The sequence below is a fragment of the Myiozetetes cayanensis genome, unplaced genomic scaffold, assembly GCF_022539395.1.
Source record: "Myiozetetes cayanensis isolate MyiCay16 unplaced genomic scaffold, myiCay2020 scf14, whole genome shotgun sequence".
Taxonomy (NCBI): Eukaryota; Metazoa; Chordata; class Aves; order Passeriformes; family Tyrannidae; genus Myiozetetes; species Myiozetetes cayanensis.
The window spans coordinates 17920984-17934443 of NW_026087048.1; the positions used below are offsets into that span (position 1 = coordinate 17920984).

Below are 13460 nucleotides of genomic sequence, written 5' to 3' on the forward strand. Positions count from 1 at the left end.
ACAGGTCTTGAACTGATAAGAAAGGATTAAGAGAACAGGAGCTAATTGATCCAGCTTGCAGCCCATAGAGAAAGGTAAGGTAAATGTTAATGTGACTAAAAGCCAATTGATTTAGTTTGCATTATAACCAGACTCATTTAAATGGAGGTATTTCAAATGCAGAGCCGAATCCACAGTTTGCTGGGATGCCTGTGCACCTCCCTGAGGGTGAACAGCTTTAATTAAAGCCCAGCACAGTTCCAGGGCATCAGTTCCCCTAGCTGAGGTTTCCCTGCCGAGGCTTCCCTGCCGGCAGCGCAGCCACGCGTGCACCCCCTCAGAAATGTGCTACAGACCTTGTCCAAATATTTAACAGCAAATTTCTCTGCAAAGCCGGCTGGCTGGGGAGGGCAGGGCTGCTCTGAGCATCTGGAGAGATGTGGATGGGAGCTGTGGTGCTGAGTGGGTTGGAGATGTCTCAGGAAAGAGCATCCCAAGGGTGGCTGGGAGCATCCCCAGCGTGGCCAGGCATCAGTGCAAGCACCAGCAGCTTGCTAGAGCGTGAGTACCTTCACCAAAATGGCTTTTTCTGTGTTTCTGTTCCCCTCTCCAAAAAAAAAAAGAACACCCTCCCCACCATTAACCCTTCCCTGCTCTGCAGAAGTCCCATCTCACAGGACTTGGGTGAGCTGGGGAAGGAGAAGAGCCAAGGCAGAGCCCCAGCCCTTCCCCACCACCCTGAGCCCAGCTCACCCAGGTCCCTCCTTGCCTTCTTCCCCCGCTCCCCATTACTTTTGTCAATTCAGCTGCACTCAAAATCCCCTCGGATGCTTGCTCTAGGAAAAAGCAATGCAGAGCCATTGCCAAGGATTTCACACATAGCAACCATTGAGGCAGCGAGTGTTGTGGCAACTGGATCAACACCCCGAGCATGCAACAGCCTTTCTATCCTGGAAAGCTTTTTCCCCCTTTTCTTCTCCCTGGCTTTCAGGCAGATGTTAGTGTTTAGTCACTTTTAAGTATTTTTCACCGCTCTCCATCCCCATGTCCAATGAGTCACCCCGTGCATGCACAGGGCCCTGGTTCAGGGATAACATGTCATCCTAACATGCTTCGGCTCACACTTGACCCAGACCAAGCTCTTCCATGGGGAAGCAGGGACCCCCATGCCCACAGAGGCTAGGGGACCCCGGGCTGCCCAGCCCTGTACCTTGGGGTCCATGCGGAGGAAGTTGTGCGGTCCCCGACTGCTCAGCGTCGAGCGCTTGAACGTCCTGCTGTGGTGAAAGTGGTAGTAGTTTTCCAAGCTTCCAATCTGAAAAAGAACCACAAAAAACAAAAAACAGAGTTGTTTGGGTTTGTTTTGTGTTTTTTTAAAATGTGTTTTCCCCCCATTTTGGTACTGGCAGAGTCCCTCTGTGCAGCCGTGCCCTGCACCCCAAATCGTTCACTCACACAGAGCTCCCGGGGTTCAGGGTCGCATTCAGGATGCTGGCACAAACCCCGGTGCTGCCGTGCCCTGCACCCCAAGTCCCTCACTCACACGGAGCCCCTGGGGTGCAGGGGGCATTCAGGATGCTGGCACGAACCCCGAGGCCACCGCTGTGGCAAACAGCGTTGGTGGTCGGACGCTGCACCGGCACAACAGAGCCCGGAAAACATTTTTATGAATTTTCACCCATTAAATGCATCTTTGCAAACTGCCTTTCATCAGCTCCCAAGCAGAAATAATGAGCTAAAAATGAGCTCAGCAGCTGCGGCGGAGCCAGGGGAGCTGTGCCTCATCCTCCTGCCTTCCCCACCCGACGCTCCACTCCGGCTTCGCCCTGGCATGAGGAACAGCCCATAAGGAGAGGTGATGGGATCCCTGATAGCCCTGGGATGCTCCTGGGAAGTGTGGGATATAAATGTGCTCTGTCTGGAGTCAGGGACAGCAGCAGTTGCAGGAAAACACAGTGCCAGCCACACCACCCTGCCAAGCCCCGGGGTGGCTGTGCTGCCTCGGGCCCTCTCATCCTGGCATCTGGAGACACCACAACTGCTCTTTTTTCATCCCAACAGCACGGATATAAAGTCCCGGGGCTATGCAATGAGTGGAGGGATCTCAGCCAGGCACCGCATGTGAAACATCCCCATGGGGATTCACAGCCAGAGGGATGGGAATGACCCAAAAGCTGCACTTACTGGTATGTGGCTCCCAGATCACACAATTTGGGTATGAATTGGGACACTGCTATAAATTCCCTTTTGCCTGTGGCTGGTTTTCTTTTTTTTTTTCGGAAAAAAAAAGCCCAAAACTCACACAAAAAAAAAATCTCAAACCACATCCCATGTCAGGAGCTGGATGCTGGGATCCAGTGACATTCCTTGTGTCTGGCTCAAAGAACGAGGAAGAGCCATGCTACAAGAACACATCTATGACCCAGAAGCTGAGGTGACATCTTTAGGGCCATGTGTGACCCAGGGGCCAGGGTGACATTCCTGAGGCCAGACCAGGACTGGCTGCAACAGGGCAGGGGGAGAGCAAACAGGTTTATCCGGATCAGACACTAAAGCAGATGACAACTACTCACATCTTTATCACACTTGATACCTTGGGATGTGCCAGTGCCTCTTACAGGCATTAAATATTTAATTAGTCTTGCTCTGCCTTTTATGCCAGATTGTCATTTCACCAACTTTACTGCTGTTAGTGTGATTTTTGTAATTTATTTCCACTCGAGTTCATTTAAACCCTCCCTGTTCCCCCTTCCCCCCTCCTCTTGTATTCTTTGCATTACAGCATAGCTGGGCACTTTCTTTAACATCCACATAAAGCAGCTGCTCATCACAATCTGCTTTCACCTTTTAAACCCCATTCATCAAACCCACTCACACTTAGGAAAGGGGAGTGCTTCGACCTCTCCATGTTTTGGGGAAACCTTGAGCAAGGCCACTTTGCCTGGAAATGAGGGCACAGGGCTTTCCATAGAATCCTGGAATGGCTTGGGATGGAAGAGACCTTAAAGATCATCTCCTTCCAACCCCCTGCCATGGGCAGGAACACCTTCCACTAGCCCAGGTTGTTCCAAGGCTCATCCAACCTGGTCTTGGACACTTCCAGGGATGGGGCAGCCACAGCTTTTCTGGGCAAACCTGTGCCAGGGCCTCACCATGCCCAGAGTAAGCAATTCCTTCCTAAGTGAAAGATTTCTTCCTTTCTTTTTGCAAATAAACACAAAATTACCATGTGATGCAAATGAGCAAGAGGACAGGGAGAGCAATGACCCCATCACAGGCTCTGGGGATACATGGCCAGAGCAGCAGGAAGAGCACCCTGTGCCTCAGGTTCTTTAACCTCCTGGGATTTACAGAGGGGAAAAAATAAGAAAAACCTTCTCATGCTGGGTCTAACTTGAAAGACTGAGCAAGAGGTTGGTCCTGGTGGCCTCCAGAGGCCCCATTCCACCCAAGGTATTCTAAGGAGAAGAATTTATAAATGCCATTTTTTTTAATGGAAAAATATTTGTTCTCCTCATGGTGAGTCAGCTCAGTGAGGGCTCTGCAATGCAAGCCCTTCAGTAGCTCTTCCAAACCATCCCATCTCTGTGAAGTGCAGCTGCACTGGTGTCTTCCAGGAGGATGTTTTCAGTTGGGAAGGCTTCGAGCACTCCCCTCCTGGGGACACCACCCATTCCCATCATGGACAAGGGCTGAACTTCAGGAATTCTGAGATGGTCACGGATGTATTCAGCCCATAAAGATCAAGCCTAGAGCTGCAAGTTCCAGCATCTCCCAGACAAGAGGAATCCAGGAAAGCTCCAAGTCCAGCCCAGAATGAATCCCATCCACCTCCTGCACTGAAGGTGAGGCCGCTGAGGATGTGCCAGCCCTCCTAAAACTTAGCACTGGAAGCCACACGAGGAAAAATCTTCATAAACTCTGCACCCAGGATGGGAACAGGCTCTTAACCCCCCTGGGCTGCGGCTGCCCAAGGCCCTGGCCCCGCTCAGCCCTCGCAGCGCCCTCGGCCAGGCCTGTCCCGGCTTGCCCGGCACAGCCGCCAACAAAGCCTGGCGGGGAGGAGTGAGCAGCGTTCGTTCGTTCGGGGCTGCAAGAGCTGCTTCTTTTGTTGGGTTGTTTGCTTCACTTAAATAGAAGTTGACGCAAGTGATTCCCCGAGGGAAATGTCACTCTGTCATGACCCAGAAGGGTTTGGAGTGTCTCGGTTCGTGGTTTGGGCACAGGAACAGCTCAAACCTGCCTGTGCCAACCCCAGTGATGCCTTTCCCAGGCAGCACCACGTCAGGAGTCCCCAGAGCTGCATCTCAGAGGAAAAAAGGTCACCAGTCATCATCGCAAGGCTGAGCCTCCTTGCACCCAGCTGGGCCTTCCAGCGACCATCATCTCTCCTCCTCCCCCATCACACTGGACTCCACCCGAACATCTCCCCAGGGCAGGGCGATACACCCTTGGCAGAGTTCCCCTGCAGGTTTTGTGCAGGACCAGGCCCCCCAGGAGGGTGCATCTCACTGGGGACTGTGCCATCCCCAGCAGCTCCACAAGCAGATGATGCAGCAGGAGAAGCTGGGGACACCCAGGCCCCCACAACACAAACCCCAAGCAGGACACTGCAAACGTCACACACAAGTGTATGAGCGCGGGGAAAGTGGCTCTTCGAGGTTTGGCCCTGGCCAAGATTCAGTGGGGAAAGCCAAAGGGGCTTGGGAAGCCAGAGGGCTGAAGGCAGGGCGTTGAGAGCAGCTGGGGAAGCCCCAGCTGTGCACCAGGTCCCAGTATCCACGGGAAAGGCGGGAGCCAGGAACACCCTGATGCAAGCACAGAAATATTTCCCCTGCTCTCCAGCCTCAGCCTGCACGGGGCTGCCCCGGGAAAGGGCTCAGAGGGGAGGGATGGATGCTCCAGTGGAGACACATTGTGCCCGTAGGCCAAATGCCTCCAGCGTCACAAGGATGAGCTCAGAAAACCGGGATGCTGGGCAAGGAGGGAGAGGGGACAGATGCTCCGGCAGGGAAGGGACACAGCAAAACCCCAAACCAGGAGCTGACGTTAGGCTGATGCAAATAGGGAGAGTGGGAAGTTCAATCAAGATATTCTCTGGCTGAAGAGAGATAAACACTGAAAAGCCCTTCGGGTTGCACAACCATCTTTGCCCAGCCCTGTGACAGAAGCGTTTGAATAATACAAGAGATTTTCTCCTTGGTGGGACTAGAGCCGACTGCAGCAGGTAGGAGACCGAGGGTGGGACGTGAGGGGTTATCCCCCCCACGGGAGGTCACGGACACGAGGGTAGGAGACAACGTCCCCAATCCAGCCTCCCCCAAAAAAGATTGTTTACGCAGCACCCTGCGACTTTAATTACGGTTAAAAGCAGGGTTGCAATACAAAGCAAGGTTATAATTTGGAGTCCAGGAGACACCTTGGGCAGGAGGACAACCTGAAGTGCCACTCAGCCAAAAAAGCACCACGGCAATAAACTCCGAGGACACCAGCCCGCATCTGGGATTGCAGAGGATGAAGAAATAGAGAGGAAAACGAGCTGCTGTGCTGAAAGTCGCCTTTAAGCCACCCGTGTGCTGAGTGGACTTGAAAGCAAAAGTTCTCCGTGTTCCCAAGATCTCAGATAAACCCAGGCCAGAGAGTCCAAAGTTTGTTAAACCCACAAATGCAACTTGTCGGGGTGGGAGGAACTTGTGCAACCCCCCCGGCGGTGCTGGGCGAGGGCACCCCGAGAAGGGGCACCCATCCCGAGGGGGAGAGCGGGGTCGGGGCTGCCCCCGGGCCAAAGCGTCTCCGCATCGTCCTCATCCTCATCCCCACCGCTCCGGGGGTCTCCCGGGGCTCATCTCCCGGTCCCGGAACCCCCGGCACCGCCTCGGTCCCAGGAGACCAAGCAGCTCGGCGGGACCCCCAGCAGCGAGGAGAGCCCGGGATCCGTCTCCCGACATCGTCCCGATCCCGGGAGCGCCGACAGCTCCGCGAGACCCCCCTCCGCCTCTCCGCTCCCGGGACCCTCGGCAGCTTCCCGGTGCCGAGACCCACAGTGCGAGACTGCGGGCAGCTCCCCGGCACCGAGAGCCCCAGCAGCTCCCAGCTCCCGGCATCTGCCGCAGGCTCCCGGTCCCGGAACCCCCGGCAGTTTCCCGGGACGCCGCCTCCTCCCCGGTGCCGGGACCCCCGGTAGCTTCCCGGAACCCCCGGCTCCTCTCCGGTCCCGGGACTCCCAGCGCCTCCCCAGTCCCGGGACTGGCGGTGTGAGATCCCGGGCAGCTCCCCGCAAACCCCCGGCAGCTCCCAGCCGATCCCTCCCGCCAGCCCCCAGCGCGACCCCCCCGCATCCCGCTCCCGGTGCCCCCGCACCTGCCCGCTGCCCGGAGCCCCCTGGTGTCCCCCGCCGCCCCTTACCTGCCCCAGGCTGATGTACCCGTAGGCGGCAGCGAGGCGGGCGGCCTCGGCGGGGCCCCCCCGCACCCGCACGGCCCAGTGGTTGGTGTAGACGGTGCGGGCGGGCTCGGCGGCGGCCCCGCGCCCGGGCAGCGCCAGCGGCAGCGCCAGGGCCAGCAGGCAGAGGCGGGCGGGCGGCGGGGCGGCCGCGCTCCCCGCGCCGGGGCCGGCGGCGGGCATGGTGCGGGGCCGGGCCGGGCTGGGCGGAGCGGGGCGCTGCGCCTTTTAACCGGCCCCGCAGCCCGCGGGGGCGGGGGATGCTCGGGGGCGGGAGGGCCCGGGAGAGGGCGGACGGGGCGGCCCCGGCACGGCCCCGCGTCCCCGCCCGCCGCCGGGCAGTCCTGCTGCGTGCCCGGCGCTGCTCCCCGGAAAACCCCGCCGCGCACCTCTGCAGCCCCCCTGCCCGCCTCCGGGAGCGCCCCGGACCTCTCCTTGCATGGCCCCACGTCCCCCGCTGCGTATCTCCGGACAACACCCTATAACGCTCTGCATCCCCCCCTGTGCGTCCCGGTGCTGTTCCCTAGACAGCCTCCTGCATTCCCCCGCATGCCGCGGTGCTGCTCCCCGGAAACTCCCCTGGCTCCCCCTGCACGTCCCCGAACAACCCCCTGTATCCCCTGCGTCCTCCCTGCTCGCCCCGGTGCTGTTCCCCGGACAGCCTGCTGCATCCATCCTCATCTGCCCTCATCTACATGCATCTCTCTGCATGCCCCAGCTCTGCCCTTCGGGTTTCCCCCTGCACCCCACTTCATCGTTCTTGGTGCCTCAACTTCCCCCGGGCATCCCCCCTGCATAACCTGGGCACCCACCCCTGCATGCCCCTAATCAGCCCCCCATGCATCCTCCCAGCTCTATTCTCCAGGTACTGCCTGCACCCCCCAGAGACAGTCCCGGCATTCCCTCTGCATCCCCTCAGCCATCCCATCATGCATCCCCTGACTCCACTCCCCAGGTAGCCCCCTGCAACCCCTGGGTAGCCATCCTGACCCCCCACTTTCCCCCTTGCCTCCCTGCAACCCATTGGCACTGCCCTCCCCCATCCTCGGCATCCCCCCAGGCATCTCCCCCACCCCCATTCCCCTGCCTGCATCCCCCCAGGCATCTCACCCACCCCTCTGCACTGCCCCCACAGGCATCTCCCACTGCACTTCCCCGCTGCATCCCTCCAGCACTACCCCCCACATGCACTGGACCTCCACCCCCACCACCCCCATTACCCCATGCCCCTGGCACCCTCCTACACCCCCAGGCGACCCCCAGCCAGCTCCTCATGGGCTCAGGAAAACGGCCAGGAGGGGCTGCCTGGTGGGGAGGATTTGGGGGCAGGAATCTGGGGGCAAGCCTGTCCGAGTTGGGCCCGAGGGGCACCTCTGGGAGCCATGGACACAGGCAGAAGAGCTGGAGTGCTGACTCTGCCTCCCAAAGAGGCCGTTCAGGGAACAGCAGAGACCTCGTGGGGTATTAGAAAATGGGCTTTGTTTGGAGAAGGTGGCGGCTCATACGAAGGCCGGGCACGGGTGGGTGATGCTCTGCTCCACAAAGCAGAGCCTGGCAGCAAACTGACAACTGCCCAAAATGAAGGGATGTTTCACTGGCATCACATCAGAGCTTCACTCTCATCACACCAGAGCTGCACCTGAATCAAGACAGAGCTGGGGGACACGGGCTGGGCGAAGGGGGGCACTGAGCACATCCCATGTCCCAACACTGGAGCTGGAGGGGAAAATCATGGTCTTGTTGACATGGGTTTGTAGCAGCCCTGACAGTGGGCAGGTGAGGTGGTGGCAGCCCCAAGGAATAGGGAAGTGGTCCCAGCTCAGCGGTGAGATTAATCCAAGGGAAATTTATAGGGAGCCTGTTCTGCATCAGACAGGGCCAAAATCCTGCAGCAGCTCCTGTGCTGGGTTGGATTCGGCCTGTTTGCAGGCAGCAAGTCCATGGAGAGAGGCAGATGGAGGTGAGCCCCTGTGCCACAGGCAGGCATGTCATGGGAAATTAGAAATAGCAGGAAATGGGGATTTGGAGGGTTTCTGTGTGCAAACAGAGTGTGTTGTGCTTGCACGAAGGATGGGACAATTTGCTGCCACAGGAAAAGGGGAGTTTGGGGACTCTGTGCCCACCATAAGCTGCTGTTGGAAATCACTGTATCAGTGATGGCACATGGGGACACTGGAGCCTCCAGGGCTCATCATCCCACATGTCCTTGCAGGGCTGCCCCGTGTGCTACCTGGACAGAAACAATGGGTTTTGCGTGGCCATTCCTTCTGATTACACGGTGAAAGATGGTTTCCATTAGTACCAGCACATTGCAAATCCAATCCTCACTTGCCATCTGGTTTATGGGCTTTTCCTCGAGTTTTCCATTGATTAAGGTGTGTGAGATGGATGAGCAGGGCTGGCGGGTGCCGGGTGTGCTACGTGTGCAATGCACGTGCAGGGAGATGCAGCGGGGCAGAGCCACCGGAGAGGTGAGAGCAGATGAAAGAAAGCCCTTTGGTTACACAACATCCACCTAGTTCTGCTGGGTAAGATCTGTGGGGGCCCCCTTCCTGCTGTCAGCAGGGGGTGCAAAGGAGGGTCGAAGTATCTCCACAGGGAGCAGAGAAGGAGGGATGGGCTCCGGGGGAAGCAGGGAGGATTTAGGGTCTGATGGTGGGAAAAGCTTTCTGAAGCAAAGGGAGTGAAGATGGGAAAGGGGTTGCCTTGAGGAGGTTCAAAACCTCATCACCTCTGGTTTAGGTGGTGAAAAATGGGCAAATCCCAGGAGAATCAGGCTGAATCCATGCCCAGGAGCACTCCCCATCCCAATACAATGTCCCCATTGAAAACAAAACCCATCCACATCCTGCATCCCAAACCTTCCACCCCAAGGCCATTGACCACAACTCCCAATGTATCAGCCCAGGAAATAGTTACTGGTACCACTAAAATCTTGTGCCCCGTTGTGGGTCTGGCAGTGCCCAGCTCAGCCTGCAACAGCAAGTGAGGGGGGTGAGAGCCTTGCTCAAGCACTGATTGCCACAGTTTTGGTCCTCTCCAGTCCCTGCATGGCTCCTGCCCTCTCTCCCACTGGCATAATTTTGAAATTCAGAGTGGCAGCTTTCCCAGATGAACCCATGGGATTTACCAGGGGTGTCAGGAAAAACAGACTTTGGCCCCACATGCTTTGCAATGGATGTAGACTAAGGCAGAGGCTCCGGTTTAACTCTTTTCCTGGGATTATTTGAAAACCTGGAGAATTACAGTGAGACACCAACGATGCAATAAATTTTGCGAGCCTGGAGGTTAAACAGAAGCTGCTGCAAAGGCAGAACGGGAAGAGACACTGCTGAACCAGTAACGTTTAAATTCTCCTGAATAAAATTCATAATAATCCTGGCAGTTTTATATCTGCCCATGAATTACAGTTAAAATCCCACCACGTCCCACTCACGCTCTCATTGCTCCGTACGGCAATAAGATTATAGCTGAGAGCTGGACGGGCAGGGAAGAACGTCATTTAAATGCAGTTTCTTTGAAAACCGAGCCCTTCTTTTTAAGGCAGGTTCAGAAAAGGAAAGCACAAATAAGGCTCCCAAAAGGTGCTATTTTTTTCCAGGGGTGGGATGGCAGGGCTGGCGCTGCCCGGGGCAGCGGGACTGCCACCCTGTCCCTGCCTGTGGAGAAGGGACGGGGCAGTGGGAGCTGTGTCTCCGCCTGCTCCAGTGCAAGGAGTTAAGCAAACAAAAGCCATTTTGCAAACACGCACGGTCCAGAGGCACCCCCGGGATGCCGGGACAGGGCGGCCACTTGGCTCGGGGACATCGACCAGCCGGACCCCCAGCGTGGCTGGCGGGAGCTGCCCGGTGAAACCCCGCAGCCACAGGAGATGGGGTTTTATCCTGTGCGTGCTGAGAGCCTGTCGACGTGGAGATTACAGCAAAAACCAGGTTAAACCCCATTTATCTGGCCCAAGCGGAGCCCGTGTGCGTGTCCCAGGGACGTGCAGAGGCGTGAGCGGGGCCATCACCCTGCTGATGGTTGCGAATGTGTCCCGGTGCGCCTGGAGAGCCCGACAAACCCCGGCCCTGCAGCTGCGCGAGGTGGGCAATCCAGGGCATGCGGTAATTAAACCAGCACACCTGGAAATAGCTCTTTCTGTAGCTCCCAGGCTTAACCAAATGAGCGAAATTTGCGCTGGCATAATTAAAGCAGTGTGGTTCGGGATCTTGCCTGCACTGGGGAGTTACTGCCGCTTGACTCTTTGCTCCCTGGTGACAGCCCACGTGGAAGAATCCTCCAGCTCCAAGCCCTTCACGGCTCCAGCGCTTACTTCTTGCCATCAGGGTGCCCATTAACACCAGCCCATTAACACCAGTTCATTAACACCAGCTTTCAAACCTGTCTAGCAGCACGATGGCTCCAACATCCTCCCAGTAGCTCGTTTTGGCACACTTCGATGCCAAAGCACAGGGCTCTCGACCGCTGTCCCTGCTTCCCTCCAGGGAATTGTAAATCTGAAGGAGAAATCAGTATTTTTCCATTTATATTCACTAATCTCAAACAATACTTCCCCCCCACTCCTTGTCCTTTTAGGTGTTAAAATAACCCCAGACTCACTAGTGGCCAGATGGTTTTGGGGGGTACTAATGGTAAAATCCTGCACACAAGTGAGCTGATGGTGAAACTTGCCAGTGGGAAATAAGATTTGGAGCTGCTGTGAAGCATCATCCCCACGGCTGATGTGTCACACAGCACACGGGCCCTGGTAACGCCACCACTGTCACCACGCAGCCGCCACCAGCTTTGCAGCTGGGAAAACCCTGGGTGAATTCCCAGGAGATTTGTGCCCACGGGAAAAATCCTGTCCCTGCCTTTTTCCTTTCCTTCCTAAATCTGGATTAAACTGCTTTCAGACTGAAGAGGTGACATCAAATGTGATGGGGAGGAAGGAGGGGATGCAGCGGAGGAAGGTCAGGGAGGTGGAGATGAGCGACAGCTCCGAGCTGGTGCCCAGCCCTGGTCACAACACCCCAGGCACAGGGAAATTAATCTCCAAGTGCTCGAAACACCCATTTTATAAATCTCTGATCCCTGGCAGCTCTCAGTGAGAAATGGGGAGCAGTACAGGAAAAAAAAAATAGAGCTCCGGCCAGGCTGGAAGATCTCAGAACCACAGGGATGACTGAGGAGGATGTGCCAATGGTTTCCTACCATCCAGCACCTCTTCCAAGCACTGGAGGCAGCAGCCAGAGGGATTTAAATTGGGGATTAGAGAGGCTGGTCGGCTGTGATGATGCACTCAGGGTACAGGAACGGAGCATCCGCAGTGCCAGAGGTTTTAGCCGTAATTAGACCAACATCTGTCCGGCCACGGTCGGGGCTTGCGCAGTCACTGCCCTGCTCCAGGCTGGGCTGGAGATTTCCCACAGGCTCCTCCTGCTCTGCTTTCCTGCAATTTCACAGATATCTGGATGGTTTTTTTTTTTTTTTTCCATCTGATGCGTTCTTCCTCTCTGAAAGATTAAATCTTGATTGCCAGGTACTGATGTAGCAGGCAAGTAGATTTCCCTGCCTAGTCCAAATGTCATCCTGGTAAAAATGCTAGTAATAAAAAATAAAAGAGAAAGGCCCCGCTATGCACTCAGGCCTGTAAAAATATCCAAAAGATAGATCTGGAATTTTAGAAACAATTGAAGCTCAGTGGCTGAAGGGCGCTTTGGGGACTGCCAGGCCCAGCACAGACATTCACAGGATGGGAAAATCAATAAGTTAAAATAATTGCCTGTGTGATTGGTCTTGAATTAAAAGGGAACAAACCCAGACCTTCTCACCCATCTCAAATAGTGTTTGAGTTTGTTATTATTTTGGAAATTAGGGCAAGGAAGGAAATGCCCAGGCGAGGCGTGGTGGGATGGGGAGATGCTCCAGCTCCTGCTGCATCCCTGTGGAGCTGCACTTGAGCTGTCCTGGCTCCCACCCGCTGTGTTTTGGAATACTTGGTGTGCAAAAGGGCTTACCCTCAAGGAGAGGGTGCTGGGACAGGGTGGGCACCCCCAGGATGTGTCCTGGTGGCACCCACCCAACATGACATGTCCACATGTGGGGTAGGAATCCTTCCTCCTCCTCTCCTGGCTGCTGCCACCGTCCCCTTTCATCCAAGAGCACCATACCAGGGAAAAGCATTGGAGCCAAGAGGGAGCTGGTAATGAACTGTGGCCAACCCAACCCCACCCCTGGAACAGCAGGTCTTGGAAAAGCCGGTTACGCCGGCGCCTGCGTGGGGGATGTGTTGTCACCCTGCAGGGGGAGGCTGTTTTGGGTCCCCCCAAAGGAAGCACAGCCATTGCTGTTGGAATGGTGATTGCAGGGCTGGACTTGGGATCAAAGATTGGACTCTAGGGAGAGCTGGCGGTCACCAGATAGGGACAATCACATTCTGCTTGCTGTGGTGGCTTCATCAGATCAAACTCAACTCTTATTTCACAGATTTCCCGTCCCCAGGTCGGGTGATGTTCCCAAAGATCCAGCTGTGACTGGCACGGGATGAGCCCCCCCACTGCATTTTCACTTCTCAGCAAACCCTGTTGCACCAGAGCAAGCCCTGGGAGCAGAAACACAGGGAGAGAGACGAGTCTGGGGGTGGAGAGATGCAAAGATCAAACCAGCAGTGATTTCAAAATAAAATCCTACAGCCCAGGGAAAACACGGCGTGTCCTTGCCGAGGCTATCATTTATGCCAATTAAAAAAAAAAAAAAAATTGGCATGGCACGAAGGAGAGCTGCGTGGTATTTCCTGAAAAGGGTGTGGAGAGCATCCTTGGAAAGCCTGCCCTGCACAATGTACTTGCTGTTTCCAGAAAAATAAAGTTTGCTGTGACCCACCTGTCCCTGAAAAGCAGCTATTTAGGGCTGGAACATGGTCAGCTCGGAGTCAGTGGCCGGGTCTGTCCTGACTGCAGAGTAGCTGGCACCTTCACCAGGCTCTGGGGTTTGGCATTTACCTGCAGCTCTTTAATTGCTGCAAAATGCCTTGGAAAAAAATGCAGGAGAGCTGT

At 56.0% G+C, this 13460-nt stretch overlaps 1 protein-coding gene across 1 annotated transcript in view; it reads right to left on the reverse strand.

Moving 5' to 3' along the window:
- Positions 1–6603, reverse strand: part of PCSK6 (proprotein convertase subtilisin/kexin type 6) — a 34504-nt gene extending 27901 nt beyond the window's left edge. The window contains exons 1-2 of the mRNA XM_050309007.1: positions 6385–6603; positions 1190–1294 (exon numbers count right to left, since the gene is read on the reverse strand). Coding sequence (XP_050164964.1) covers positions 1190–1294; positions 6385–6603 — 324 coding nt within the window. The remainder of the gene's footprint in view (positions 1–1189; positions 1295–6384) is intronic.
- Positions 6604–13460: the final 6857 nt, after the last annotated feature.